The 16,273-nt window shown below is 40.1% G+C and overlaps 1 protein-coding gene across 2 annotated transcripts in view; it reads right to left on the bottom strand.

Annotated features, from left to right (window-relative positions):
- Positions 1–16,273, bottom strand: part of galnt9 (polypeptide N-acetylgalactosaminyltransferase 9) — a 123,251-nt gene that overhangs the window by 79,692 nt on the left and 27,286 nt on the right. For both annotated transcript variants that reach the window (XM_028034364.1, XM_028034363.1), the window contains exon 3: positions 3,128–3,294. In XM_028034364.1, coding sequence (XP_027890165.1) covers positions 3,128–3,294 — 167 coding nt within the window. The remainder of the gene's footprint in view (positions 1–3,127; positions 3,295–16,273) is intronic.

The raw sequence follows: 16,273 nt of genomic DNA on the forward strand, positions 1-16,273 counted from the left end.
TCCCTGAACAGTCATAACAATAAACAGACACATCTGTTACTTGCTCTGAAACTACTTCAAGATTTCACTTCACTCCATTTCCTTACCTGAAAACACCTGGCCCTGTTCTACTGGGGATTTAAAGACTTACCTCTTACGAATGTAAAATGTAAAAGTCTCTCCTGTGACAAAATGGTATAATGACTCATTTTCAAATGACAACATGCATTTGAAGCTAACGAGGGAATGTGTGCACAAGGAAGCTTCAATCAGGCTATTGTCATTGTAGCGTTTATACTATATGACTGGTCGTGTAACCAATGTAGCAGTCTTTGTTTTCATGACAAGATCTTGAGCCAACGTTTGCACAAAAATTAAGTACTGGGGCATCAAAAGCACTAACCCAAAGTCAGGGAGGCCCTCACAAATAGACAGGCTGTACATAAGAAAAGTAGAGAGCCAGATTTATGTCTTTCAATTTCTTAGCATTTGGGATATTTTGAATAGACGCTATGTCTAAAACAACTCAAGTATAAATAGGCATGTCAGATTGCAGTTTTCCAGAGTGTTCTACTTTTAAGACTTTATACTACTATGATATAAATCACTGCTCAAAATGCTCTTGACATATTTGTAGCTGTACCTAAAAGTGCATTTAAGGTTGGTCTAAGCATGTTGTAAGTATCAGGTCGTGAAGTATCAAGTACGTGTAACTGGTACACATGCTACAAAGGTTGTGTACCAGCTGTGATACACCCCATTTCATATCAATGTGTGGCAATGGTAAAAAGAGTGCAGAATATACAGCATTCTGCTGGATGGGCTATGTTACTTTTGCAGTGATGTCACCATCTCAATTTATGTACTGCGGGAGTACAGGCAGTGAGGTGCGGTGAGGCTCATAGCCGGTGAGGCACTGACTTAATCATAATCATATTAACAAATATAAACCCCCTGCATGTTATTGTTTACATAAGAAAATTTTGCCCATGCAGACAACGCTGGCAAAAAGACAATTCTTTTACATACCATGCATAGCCGCGCTGCCGCCGTAGAATAGTTCAGTTAACTCCATCAAACTTGGACATTTAGACATTATTAATTCTGTGCTGTGCTCCACAGCAAAGGGAAAAATCGTTAAAGTACAACTCAAAACCACGTCTTTTTCGCTCTCCGTATCAGTGCAGCAACTCGCAGACCCGTTGCCATAGCAACTGACAACAACGCCACAAAAAAACACTCAAATATTTCCCACACAAAGAGCAGAACATTCAGTCTGTTGCAGTATTATGGTTTTAGGCTTAATGTAAATTTTGCGATTATTAATAAGTGACTGCTGTGGTACGAGGAGAAAACTATAAATATATTGCGGCACTTGACTGGACTATATGGCTAGCTCCATGGCTAGCTCGCTGTTACTCTTACTCTGCTGTTGTGGAGTCACAATGTCTGGGATCATGAGCGCCCCCTGCCATGAGGCAAGAGAACTGCCTGCCTCACCTCGAATCTGATCTCTGCCGTTTCTGATCGCTCCTCAGCACACGAAACACGTTACACACACAGTTGGTGACAAAAAACACTGTACATTATATACATAAGCTAAAATATGGAAAATCAGTTCATACATTAAATGTTTTTTCGCCATTTTATTGGCGACGTGCAGACAGGAGGAGGATGCTCTCATAATGGCAGCCAGTGCAGTTAGAGAGGTTGCGCAATCCCAGGTGAGGCTCAACTCGCTGCTGCCTCACCTGCTGCGCTTTCGAGCGTTTGAATGGGAAAATGTGACAATTCAGCAATTTTGGAAAAAAAAATCAAACTTGGTTAAGTTAAATGAAAAATAGGTACTTTATAGTACAAACCACAGGGTGAAAATAGCAATATAAATTATTCTATCATTATATATTATATTTTCATGATGAAAATATGGCCCTGCCTCCCCTGACCGCACGTCACTGAGCACTAGCATTACGTCTTCTGTAATGCTAGTGCTGACTAGTTCGAAGTGGTGAAGAGAGAGCTGAGCTGAAAGGCAAAGCTCCTGATTTACCGGTCGATCTACGTTCCTGCCCTCATCTGTGATCACAAGCTCTAGGAGGTGACTGAAACAGTGACATACAAGTGGCTGAAATGTGTTTTCTCCACTGGGTGTCAATCAGCTTTTGTGTTTGCTTGTGATGAAATCTTGTTTTACTTGGGTAGTCCTCGTCATGATTTGCATTTACACTTTACTCTGGATATCACATTCACATTAGGTCATTTTTAAGTGTACTTTAGAGAAAAAAAATCTAAACCTGTTAAGCCTAAATTTGAGGGTTGACAGATCTAGAGAGGGGAGTGGTGTCGGTTTCTGTTTCGGTCTCTTCCCTGGCTTTTAACTGTTCCCTCTTTGGAAGGAAGGCAGTCAGCTCCTCAGCGGGGAGCAGAGACCAGGCACTGGTGAATCCTCATCAGCCTTCACTCAATATGCTATTAAAGCACCATTTTCCTCTGCCAAACTTAAACGAGGCAGGTTTGTTTCTTTGTGCCAAGTTGAGGAGTAGCCCAGTGTGGTCGGTAACCCAGCTGACGACCCGTCAACCCTCCAAACAGAAAAGCTCCCGGGATGTGGACGCAAAATGCTGTCAGCCGGTGTGGGCGTCACAGCACAGATGTAACTAAAGGATTTGCCCACATCGCTATGGAGACAGCAGTATGCAGCAGCTTAAAGAATGATAGATAAAGCCCATCCCCCCTTTCCTTCGTTCTTGTTTTTAAGCTATTTTAAAACCCTCACACTGATGTGTTCGCCCTCGGGAGTTATTCACTCTTTCTTCTGTTACTCAAACACATAGAACATATGGAGGCCAAACGTAAAATCACATCCACGTGCTTTATTAAACACCGCATTTTAACTATCGAAAAGTAATCGAAACAACTGAATAATCAAATCTATAACACACCTTTGGATAGTTTGATGTGCAATCTGAAAAGAAACTTGAGGAGATGTTTGGACAAATATATATATATAAAAAAAAACATCTACCAAGGTTGTCTTGTACTGATTCACTGATTATATTTTTTTTCTTTTTTGCCACTTATTTTTTTAAAGGAAGTTGTACCTAAATTTGGATTTAATTTCATAACCAGTGCCATAAAATGATCTTACCGCTGTCACTGTTGTCGTCTACCAAAATGATCTCCTTCAGCAGGTGTGCCGGCGTGTGGTTGACCACGCTGTGGACGGAGCGGAGGATCACCGACAGCGCCTCGTTCACGAAGATGAACACAACGGAGATCTGAGGAAGGTCCTCCGGGTACGTCAGCTGCTTACACCTGATAAAACAAAAAACATGGAAAAATCGATTTTTAGCCACTGCCAAAAAGATTTTTCTGATACATTTTAGAATTGTAACATCTGGTGAAATTAACAACGATAACGTAGTTTCTGCTTTTCCTGTGTTTGATTGCATCAGCTCTTCTAGGAGAAGAAAAAGATGACAATATTAATGTTTTAAGATAATGTTTTGTTAGCTAAAACAATGAAAACAAATAAGTTTGTACATTTTTTTCGTCCGATTGTTATAGTCACGAGCACATTTGTTACCATGGTGCACATTATTTTGACTTTCTCCCCAAAATAAAATGTATGCATCCGAAACAATGTCTCTCTTAGAACAGTATGAGAGCAAGTAAAACCAAAGGAAAAAGGTTTAATTTGAAGAATCAGTTCCATCTGATTAAATTAAGGCTACTCTGAACCATGACAGCACCTGCAGAATATGTCTCAATTAATTCAAGTATTTTGTTAGCTTGGTTTTTACTTTTTATACCTAGACAGTCTTGTAAATAAGCAAAAGAGTGCATAGTCATAACATATTTTTGCTATCTTTTATAGGTTTCAGGTTTTGCTTTATATGAACCTCTAACCTATATACTGCATCTTTTCTCAAACACTGATAGAAACTGGGATTTGGAGGCATTTCAAACCACTTGAAATCTGTCTCCTTTTCATTCAGTGGTAGGAATACACAAAGATGCGCTGTGAACTTTTGCCTAATATTTCTTCTGTTAGCACTGCCTACCTCAGAGGTTTGCAGATTTAATTCTCAAAGCTCCAAATCTGATTTCTAGATAAGATCAAAGATTCAAAACAACTGCTGGATGTTTTTTTTTCTCCCTCCGAATAAATAAAATCAACATCTACAAACTACATTTGAACATATTTTTGAAGACAATTTTGATTGAAGGGCTGAAATATTTAAAGTATAAAGACGCATGTAGACAATTGGGAAAAAAAACATGTTTTTTGGTCAAATTCACAAATTACAAAGTTACACAAAATGTTGTGTATTACAGTGGATTGAATGTTTTAATGTGACCAATTCATTATTCTATGTGCAATTTTTGGAATAACAGAAATCATAAGGCTTCAAAAAAAAGTGTGTTAGCTGGATGCGGATTGACGTGGCATTATGTCTGGATCTGCATCTGTGTTTTGAGAATTGCCATTCTTTACAACATGGTAAAACTTAGTGGGTAATAGTACTCTGTAGATTTAGAAAGTGCACAGAAAAGACTTACAGACTCCAGAAAATATAACCCAACCCAACAGTGAATCAGATTAACCAGATCCTTCTGTGCAATTTAAGGCCAAATATGATTATGATGCAGGATCAATTTTCTCATCTCTCTAATGTAATTTTTTTCCCTCTCCATTTTGGTTTCTCATCCTCTATTTAATCTCACATAATAACTCTAAAATAGCCTCTTTTTTTTCTAAATTTGTTATTAAAACCCAAGTTCAAATTACCACTTAACCAAGCCTAAATAAGACAAACTACCCACTGATATCAGGTCCACCAAACTGCTGCAGTCTTTTTAAGAGATGTTTGGGGGTTTTTTCTCACATATTTGCACCATCTTTGAAAATATAACACAGCTGACCAGACCACGGCACTTAGCAGCTGCTGAAGCAATTGGCTATCTCAGGCACATATATGGAATGTGTTAGTGCAAGCAAACCCAATTAGGCTTTGAATGCTGAAGCTAAAAGAAAGAAAAAAAGAAAAACATTTTCCACCATCTTTCTCCATGTTTTCTTGTACACTACTGAGGAGGCTGGATCACTATGTAGGAGTAGTGAGGTGACTATTATTAACCTGGAAGGGTAGTAAATTTTGACTTCATATGTCACATCAACCAAAAACCTAAATATCTCAATTACATTTTTTTAAATAGACCAACATAAAGTAAAAAGTGTGATGCGCATTTATTTTGAGCCCTTTATACCATAATACCCCTAAATAAAATCCAGAGCACCCTGCTGGTGCATTCAAAGTCACAGAATTAATAAAAATAAGTGTTTCAGAATAACATGCCAATTGTTTGACATGCAGCTTGTTGCCATCAGTTGAAAGAAGCACTGAAACACTTTTTGGCAATGTGTGACAGATATTAGCTTTAATACCAGTATCTGCATCGCTGGCATATTTTTTATTCCACTTCATAATTATTCTAACTTGGACTGGTCGATACGGCTGAAAAGCGTATCACAATATGCGCATTTCATCTCAGTTGACAATAATTAATTAGTTTTTTGTTGTAATTATCTGAAATACTGCCATACTGGTGGTGTGAGCGTTCCTCTGTTATCCACAGTTTTCACTAAATGCCATTGCTTTTTTTAAATTTTAAAGCAGTTATGAAGCAAGGTGGTGAAACCTGAACCTGCTGCTGCGCATGTTACTCAATAGGTTGTTGCTAGGTAACCAAAGAGGGAGTGAGTTAGTTGATGCCTTGTTCAATGTCTCAAGAGAGGTTGAGGGGCTAAAGTCTTTCCTCTTCCCCCAGGATGTTGTGCAGTTCTGGACTGGAGTTCAGTGAATATTCTATGTGTTGGATTTTCTTTCAAACATGTTATCTATTGATTTTGATCACATGTTTATATTATTATTGGCTTGTTGTCCACCTCTAATTTCCACTTTATGTCATTTGGGTTTTATGCAACTCAAATGACATACAATGAAGTTTGTGGTGCTTACATGTCAAACGGAGGAAAAAAAGTTCAAAGAGAGTGAATACTTTTTGCACGCCGGCCCTGTAACCGCCTTTCCTCTCTTGCCGTGAGCCATCTGAACTCCGTCGGTGCTTGGCTCCCAGATAGCAGCGATAACTGGGACACAGCCGCATCCGCGGTGTCAGGCCCCTGGGGGACGGCACCGCAGCAGATGGATCTCAGCATGGTGCTAAAGTTATATCCTCCTTCCCTTACCCAGAAAACCTTCCTGCAGCTCTGCAGCAACTGGTTTGTGTGGGTGAATTTTAATGTGTGTATGCAGGCGTGTGTGGGCGTGTGTGTGTGGAAGGGCTTGAGAAGATTCTCACCTTCAGTGAAAAGCGTCGGCCAAAGACGACGTGGGATGACACAACAGATGGTGCACACTGAATTGTGCGGTTACATTGTAAACACTTTTTGTTAAGACGTTAAAATGAGAATACACTTATGTTCCCCCTCTTTTTTTAATGTTTTTCCTCCCCATCTTTGCTTTCTCATACTTCATGGCAGGCAACCGGATTCTTGCAAAATGTCAAAACTTTAACTTCAACCGCAAAGAAACTGACTCCACTAAGAAGAAGAAGAAGAAAAAGAAGAAGACGACGACACCGGACTGTGCAGATTTAATTTTAAAGAGACATTTATTTGATCACACAAACGTTTATGGTCCTGTAAAGCTAACAGGATGGCGTGCAGGCTGATAAAGCCACTGGGCTCCTACATTATTAATAAAGGCAACTATTGCTAAATAGTTGTTAAATTATTGTTATTGATTAGAAATTGAAACATCGTTACTTTACGGCTCTTCAGCTGCAGAATGCATTATCAACAGTGCATCGCATAAAGATTAGTCAAAGTAAGGCTTCGGAATAAAAGCACATTTTTGTTTTTACTGAAGAACGATTAGTGAAGGCAGAATCACGCTAATCTGTGAGAAAAAGGAAGAAAAGTCAAACTAGGTAACCTCTTCTTTTTATTATTGTTACAACTCAGTTTCTGGGAAGTTCATAAGTAAATGGGCTGTGTGAAAGCGTGCTCAATAGATTTAATCACACATTTTCAAGAAATTCGCAAACACTGCAGCATCGTATTTTCGCCAACTCATTTCTGACATCTGAATATGAATCATAACTGAGTTTATGCTGTTTAAAATGTTCTACACCACTACAGCGAGATGACTGAGCTTGTGTGCGTTACAGTTTCACCATCCATACTGCCTTCTCCCATTTGGTCCCGTTACGACCGCTGACTGTCAATTGAGATTTTTACGTGAGAGACTCACACAAAGAAGCACATCTTTATGAAGAGGAGCAAAGTTGGAACGTGGTTTTCAACATTTTTTTTTTTTTTTAAAGAATGGAAATCCCAGAAGTTTAGCGTGTTTTAACATTCAGCTTTTACCTGACACGTCGTTTTGCTGCTGGATGGTGAACCTGCTCTCGGCGCGGAACAAATTTCTTTAATCCCACTCCAGCTGAATTTCTAACCACGACCTCACGCTCCTGCTGTTTGTCTCTGTCACTCCCACAATATTTGTGACCAGTCCCGCCCGCCGGCCCCCAACCTTAGCTGATGAACTGTACAATTCAATAAATGGAAATCCACTGGATGCATTATTTACTGCAGCTTGAACAAGAGCAGAAAATCTCAAATATATAGCAAATATCTAATCACCTTTTGATGTAAACTGAGGCTAACAAACCAAAAATAACATGTTTGTACACAGTAAAATATATATAACAAATATATAAATAAGAAAATATATAAAACAACATACCAAAAAAAGATAAAATCCCAGAGAATCGGTTGGAAAAAATTGGCTGAAATTCATAATTGCTAAATATTAATACAAACCAATGGCTCAGAACGTACAAATGAAAAATAAAATGGAGTTCAGTGAAACTGGAACTGACGTCTCACTTGTGATTGCTGGGAATATTCCTCACACAGTGTTTGGGACTGAAATGGCAGTCAGGCGGGAAACTCTTGTTATTTTTTTCAGTCAATGGACTTTGAACAATCTCATCCTTTTATCAAAAAACTTTTCTTTTTTTTAAATTGCCATGATTCCATTCTACAAATTTATTTTCTCAATTCCAATTTGCACGACTTTACATAGTCAATGGAAACACAGCTACTGTCACTTGAGTTAGAAGCAGCCGTCACCTGCGCAGAGTGGCTTTGAATCGTTACGTACGCTTTCAGAAACGTGTGCTATTGCCGCTGAACGTCATACACATGGTTGGCTAAAGATGGCAAACCTGTTGGGGTGTAATGGACATGTTACGACTCGGGTTTTCAGGTTTCTCCGTGTGCAGTCTGGGCTTGGGTAAACCCTGCTTGTGCTACAATGAGTGGAAACAGAAATCATTCTGACAGATTTATGTATTGCACCATTAAGGGGAACGCCGGCACGTGCCTAGAAGCCAGGTTAGAGGGGGACTTGCTAGTGAGCACCTATTGGGCGACTTGCTTCCTGGAGCTCAGTCAGTCTAAAAGTAAACTTTAACCAACAGGAATCCACAGTTTTATAGAGGAGTCGAGTTGGGAGCAAAGTGGAAGTTTGCACCTGGGACGTGGACATGCTGATTCTGTTACAAACTAGCACTCTGGACATGGAGTGGCATTTTCCTGGTCAGAAAGGAGCTGGGAAGTTGAGCAGCAGGATGAAGTTGGATTTGCCTGCACACAGTTGGATCAGCTGTGTTCTCCTATACTAATCCCAGAGGGGAGGACTGAACTCTCATATTTGGGAAACGATCAGAAGAAGAGGTGTAGAAATCAAGAAAAGGTTTGCTTAGGCTAAAAACCCAGCTGTTTAGAGATGCATTTGATTAGCAGTAAATGGAACATTGATCAACATAGTGGATGTGTGTTGATGATGCCATTTGACAAAATGTAATGTGCTTTGCTTGTTTTACAATTAGTGGCTGTATGGTGTGAAGCAGTTTCAACTGCCTTGTTGCTGAAATGTGCTATGCAATTAAATAAACGTAACTTCTTGGAATATAATGAAAGGAGAATGTAATAAAACAGGAACATCCGGTTGTAAAATGAGGGGATGAACTGGGGTCTTGAGAACTGACACAGCCCTTTTGTGAGGCGGCTAATGTTAAAGTCCAATGCAAACATGAAAACAGACAGGATCCATTGTAAAAGCCTGAGGCACATCCATCAGATGTGTGATAAAGGTTTTCACACAGGTTGTTGAGAGGGTCACAGATATGTAGGTTTTGTGATCCCGTAGCTCCAGAGATCTGCGCACAGCAGCATGTTAACATTTCTGAAAAATGACGCAGTCGTAGTAGTACTTTCTAATAAAATCAAACATGGAGAACCAACATTTAGTTTTATATATAGAGAAATCCCTCACAACCTGTGTGAAAACCTTTGTACATAAATTATGGACTACTTATTCGTATTCTTATTAAACATGGGGAACCGATATGTAGTTTTATATTTTTACCTTTTTGTCTTTCTTTTGGTTTTCTTTTTCTGTTTGCATTTAAGTGGCGCAGTTGGTAGCACTGTTGCCTTGCAGCAAGAAGGTCCTGGGTTCGATTCCCGGCCCAGGGTCTTTCTGCATGGAGTTTGCATGTTCTCCCTATGCATACGTGGTTCTCTCCAGGTACTCCCACTTCCTCCCACAGCCCAAAAATATGACTGTTAGGTAAATTGGTCTCTCTAAATTCTCCCTAGGTGTGTGTGTGCATTGTGTGTCCTGTCTGTTTCTGTGTTGCCTGCGACAGACTGGCGTTCCTAGTGGTAGTTACTGTAGATGTACAGTAATTCCTTAATACTAAAATAAGAATAATTCTGAATCCAGATGCATCTTAAATTTTGCATTTCACTAACTTCTAACTTAATATGCAGAATTACTTTGAGTCGTGCTACTTATATGCAATATGAAAGCATGAGGAAACATATGTAACTACTGTATAGATAATTTTTATATTTTATAGACTACTAGTATTTCTCTTTAGAACTTGCATACCTAAATATCCCTGAAACTTTTACATCTAGAATCTATCATTTTCTTATTTAAGCCTTTAACATTTGCTTTCAGCCAGTCACATTTTCTGGAGAACAAAAGGCTAAATCTGCCATTTGCCCATCAGTGAATCCTATCCGCACGTCTCGTTTTTCCGGCAACATTACTAAGATAACTTGCTGCAGTGCATCTTGGAGCACTAACTTCAGTACAACTGACAGCGAGAATCTGAAACGTGTGATTAGAATCGCTGAGAGAGTCGCTGGGGTCTCAATCCCTTCCTTGGAGGACGTTTTTGTGAAGAGATGCCAGAAGAAAGGTCCCTCTCTTTTGTCAGAGACGCCCCTCGCCTCCTCCCATGTGGCGTTTAATTTCCTGCCTTCTGGGGAAAGGATATCACTCTGCTGAATCAATAGCAAAGCAGAATGTGCAGCATCATCAGTAACATGCACTCAGTCTATTTGCAAAAAAAAAAAGTTACTTTTTTTAACTGTAAGCGTATATTACCATTACCGACCAATTTAATTTAGTTTCTTTCCTTTATGACTATATAAGATCATTCTTTTTGATCTCTTATTTTGAAAATCTATGTTGTGTTCTTTAGTCTTTCTGTTAGGGCTGGTCGATAAATCAATAACGATTCATACTGCGACAAACTCATGACCAATATCAATAGATAATATGTCTGAGAACGTTAACTCATTTTACTGAACTCTGATACAGAAACCCACTGCATTCTGGGGGATGTAGGCAGAGGATAGACTTTATCCGTTCAACTTTTCACTGCCAGCCAAACAAGGATGGTGGCATCAACAAACTCACTCACTCTTTGGTTACCTAGCAACAACCTCTTCAGTGACTTGCGCAGCAGCAGTTTCAGGTTCCACTTGCTGCCTCATAGCTCCTTTGAAATAAAAAAGGAATTGCATAGAGTGAAAACTGTGGATAAATCGATAATCGCTTTGATCAGGTTACACTTTTCAGCCATATTGTCCAGCCCTCCTTTGTTCATCTTGAAGAGAGGAATGTCAATATCATAATTATTGTTTTTCGTTATTTTGTTATTTGTTAGTGATGGCCATGAAAAAAACAAACAAACTATGAAATAAAACTCGGAAACTACCATCACAGTACACTGTATTGTTTATCTGAGCGAATGTAAATCCTGTTAGTGGAGATTTAAGGTGCCCCGCTTAAATGATAGTTATAAAATTAGATAAAAATGAAGACCTTCGTTGAGCTTGAATTAAATGTTTATTTCATGTTAAAATTCCTTCCCAGAGATTGCTACTTAGAGCGATGCGCTAAGGCTCATTTGTGAAATGTCTTACTAGACACTTTAGCTAATAGTGACATCTCCTCATGTGTGACAATGACAATTTGCAAGGTTTCCGTATTGGGCAGGTAGTATTTGCATCTCTGGAGGGGAAACGCTTTAATTTCATGCTCTGTTATCAATCACTTCCATTACCGCACTTTGTCTCCGTTTGACAGCAGACACTAATAAAGGAAAAACTAAAACCAAGGAGGGTGTTATTGATGAAGGACACCGAACAGGTCTATCTATATTTTTAAGCTCTGTCCTCCTGCTCTTTTGGGAGAATAAAAAGCTGTAAATTTTTATATTGATAACCCTTCCACCATATAATTTCAGTCTCTCTCTGCGCTTTTATGCCTTTCCCCGAACGACTCGATTCTCTTTCTCGTGGCTTTCTCTTCTGTCTGACTTGCCAGGTCTATAAATACAATGAAAAATCTGGCAGCGAACATGAGTAGGGATTTTTTGGGGTTTTTTTGCATCACAGCTCTACTTTGCAAAGACTTGAGCGTGACATGGTGAGTACGCAAAAAAAAAAGAAGATTGGATGCATATTTCACCGCCGTTCGCTTACACAAGCGCTAACGAGGTTGTGTCTCATGAATTTTACCGAAGTGGTGTCTTGAAAATGTCAACGCGGGAGGTGGGAGGGGAGGGCAAGGCAGCCGGATCGCTTCTAAGCAAAACGTGTTGGAGGAGAGGAGGATTTTAGAACCCACATCATAAAGTGATATTGTAGTTCCATTGCCCTGGTTATGGGATCCAATTTGGGGCATCAGTCACCCTTAAATTTGTACCTGTACGCAGTGGCGGGGGAAGTCTTGTAAAGCTGTAACAGGATGAGCGATCGGCTCATCTGTTAGTAATGGGACTGAGCGCTCCGGCCAGCTCTCATAATTTGATCCGGAACAAGCTTTGACAGAAACAGAGCGCCAGATTAAGATGTATTCCTATCACACCACCCCCTGCTTGCTTCCCTTAGCAGCCCGCAGCTCTGGCCCCTCTGACTTTTCTCTTCCCCCGCCCCACGCCTACCCCGCTGGCCACTTTTATTTGCTGTGAAATTTCACATTAACCTCCCATAACCTGCAGAATGCAGGCAAGACCAAAGCAACTTTCCAATCTGCGAGCACTTTTCCCTGAAAGATAACCGTTTTGCCTTGTCACCTCCCCTTTCTGCCCCTCCACCTCACCCCTCACACCCCCTTTCCCCATTTCAAGAGATAAACTCTAGCAGTAACAATTTGCAGTAGGAGCTCCTGCGCCGCAAAGACCTTATGATCCCATTCTGCAGTATCAGGCACTTAGAAGATGAGGTAAGCTTGTTTCTTCGGGCTTCCTCTCCAGTTATCGTCCTCCCGCAGGCGGACAAACACAGACGAGGGGTCTTCAGGGGGGGATTGCGGGGAGAGGGGAGAACGCAGCATACGCCGTGTTTCAATAAAGTTTTGGATTTAACTGCTATTTTTCGTCAAAAACAGAAATCAAATCTTGGGCAAAGCGACCGTGGACATAGAGGCGAGATTAGGTGTAATTGAATAGGAATCCTCTTGATAGAGGAGAACTGGAGGTTGAAAGGTGGCGTTGGTGCTTTCAGATGAATTTTGGATTTGGGTGAGAAAACAAAAACCTGCATTCCTCCTTCTTTGTTTTGCAGGGGATTCCGTAATCTCACCAGCTTGCCTGCGTTTATTGTTTTTTCCCCGCCTCGTTCCCCCGTGAGCCGATGTCGTACTCATGAGCCCCCCAAGGACGGCGGATGGCGGGCCCAGAGTTACCGTAATATACAGCCTACTTAAGACCCCTTTGTATCCAAGTTAAGAATGTCACTCGCACAAGTGAAGGGCAGAGGGAGAGAAATACGGGCTAGCAGGTGGCGAATGGGGATTACAGGCTTTTGTGGAAGATGCTATTGGGGCTGTAATTATCATGAATTGGTTTTGCTGCAGACAAGGAGTATTGAAAAAGACAGGGGGTTGGAAAAATGTGTAGGTTTCTCTGCCTTGGTGATGGAGTATGGCTCCCTGTACCTCTCTGCTCAATGATTCGGATTTCAATTTAATGCCTGTTAGAACCAAACGCATGTGTTTGACCTTAATTCTGGAGTTCTGCACCCCCGATTTACCAACAGGGAAAAAGAAAAAGCAAAAATACAAAGTTATAAGGAATATTTTTATTTCTCCTGCAGATGTGAAAAGCGGATAGCAGACTAGTCAAAACATAAAACACGGCAACAAACATCTGACCAATCACACAACACTTCGCGCAGGGGCTCTGTCGAAATGTTGGGCCACCGGCCGCCTCTCTGCAAACAAAACAAAGCAATTTCCGCCATGTGACTACATCACAGAAAGCTGATTTCAGCACTTCTGATGAAGGACTTTATGCCTTTAGTCTCTGCTGTAGCCAAACAACTATTCTGCTCTAACCAAAATAACATATTCAAACTTTTGTAGATATGGCAGCTTTACTGACCCCTTCAAATTCCTCACAAGCACTAGAGTCAATCTTTAGACTACTTCCAAGTTTGTGAAGCTTAATGGCGTTCTTTCTTCTAATAATGTCCACTACTGGTAAAAAGGATAACCAACATCTGTATTTTATGTTAGTTTTTCTCACATGCAAAATACCTAAAAAAAAAAGGATTTGATTTCATCTTTGCGACTAAATAATGGTAGAAAAGCTCTTCCCGGGTGTATTGGTCAGATTTCAGGCTCCTTGTTTTTGATATCCACCAAATGGGACGGCATTTGAATTTCTGAATGCCTGACGCACTTCTGGCTGAAGCTGCACATCAACTTGAAGAGATGAAAGTGGCTCGGTTTGTATTGAATTTGACACAAACCCGTATTTTTTAAAGAATGTATTTAAAACACATTTACAGATTACTTGACAGCCCCAAGTTAGACTAAAGAAGTGCAACTGCAGTTAAGGAAAACACTACAGAAAAAGTAACTTAAAGCCTCCAACACAATCCTAAATATCCAAAGTACCTGAAACAGTAAATGTCCAGAAAACAAAATCATTTAACCAAAACCAAGTCCTCCACACTATTTATACAATGTCTAGCGCTAAGATTTCAAAACTCGTGAGGGAGAAATGCAGCATAATCAGGCTTCCTCATGCTAGCTGGACTCATGATGCCATTATGCTAATTTGATAAAAGTCAAGCATAGTATAATGGTAGCTTATCCTCCTTAGTCAATCAGGAATTTCTATTTTTGCTTGTGTGTGCTGGTTAAATTGAGTGTTTACTTCTTCACACTGAAATTCCTTGTCGCCTGAAAATATGATAAAAACAAGATCAAATTGAAATCAATTTATTGACTTAATTGAATGTCTGGTATAATGTTCTGTTAAATGATGCATAAACAGATGTTTCTCTTTTAAATTTGATTCCTTCTCAAGGGTGGAACAGATTTTTTTTTTCTCACAGAACCCCAAGAGGACATCTATCTCTCTCTTCTTTTTTTTTAACCATCTTTATCTGGGATCAGGTTGTCAGAGCAACAATTCAGCTGATATTTCCAGACTTCTTGGTCCTTAGCGGCCTCTCTCTGCTTTTGCAGAGGGACCCCAGGCCAGACAGGGCTCCAATGTGGATGACTGACAGCTTTGACTAGGCTCTCTTATTACCAAGACAGACTGGTGCAGTGTCTGTGACACTGTGGCAGCTGTCCTAGTCTGCCTTTCTCTATTTGTGTCCTGCTCAGTTATACCCCTAGTCATTAAAATGACACTAAGGCACCAAATTCCTTTCAAAGGTCCACGACTTAAGACGAACGTGTTGTTTGAAATCAATCTATTCCTGGCTGAGGACAGTCACCTCAAATATGGGGGTGATATTTCTGAACAATCTGCTACAAATCACTCCACTACCAGCTGGAGGCTTCTTTGTTTTTATAAGAATCATGCATTGTAAATGTACAATCCTGTGCTGAACTAACGAGTCACAGTTTTGTACTTATGATCAAAGCGTTTTCATCTGTTGAAATTACATTCACATTGAGAGAGAAGGACACTTCAGCTGCTGCTCTGTGCTGCGTTGTTCTCAGACCCCTTCAGCTACCCCGGAGGAGCTGCACACTCAAAACACAAAATAGTACTTCATTTAATCCACAACTTTTACTGCAAGTTTTGTCTAAACCAAATTACAGCACGAATGATCAAAACATAGAGTCGTTAGCAAAACATGCTAAAGACAGCCTGGCACTTCAGCAACCATCTCTGTGTAAAAACAACGTCAGACAGAGAAAGAATTAAAGGCGGTCTAGTCAGATATATCTTTAGAGCAGTCTTTCTCAAACTGTGGCGGCGCTTGAGATGTTCGGCTGTGCTGAATGCGATATGTCGGTGACGGGGCGGTGAACAACGCTGCGCCCCACGCTGGCTAACTGGATCTTAACACCTGAAATAAAATTATTTATGTTGGGCTATCTACTGGCTGAAACAAAATGTTTTGTTTTTGCAACTCAAGTCTTCTTTTCTTTTATTATGTTTCTAAATTACAAATAGCCCTAAAACTTTACTAGGGCACACAACACTTGTAGTAAAGAACTTTTTTGGTTTCCATGTGTTTTCCATTATTGGAAAGCTTAGTATCCATACTTTCAGAATCTGCAATTAACTCAAAAGACCCCTGTTGACGTGTTCATGGTTTTATTGTGGCCAGTCGCATTTAAAAACAAGGCCACCCTTCACATTAGGAGACGTTTAGATATTTATATTTTCATTTCAGATTGTGTATATTAAGATGTTGCGTTATTTTGTGGGGGAAAAGGGGGGCAATTTCAAGTCAGGTCGTCCGTGACTGTTTGTTTGAGAAACACTGCTGCATTCAAACAACGAAGCTATCAGCATTTTAGGTAACACACTTTCAGGGAATTTAAGTAACTTTCCTAACTTGTGTTGGAGCAGCACATTGAAGCTGATGTGCAAACATTTCTGT

The sequence above is a fragment of the Xiphophorus couchianus genome, chromosome 12 (genome assembly GCF_001444195.1).
Source record: "Xiphophorus couchianus chromosome 12, X_couchianus-1.0, whole genome shotgun sequence".
In the NCBI taxonomy this organism is placed as follows: domain Eukaryota; kingdom Metazoa; phylum Chordata; class Actinopteri; order Cyprinodontiformes; family Poeciliidae; genus Xiphophorus; species Xiphophorus couchianus.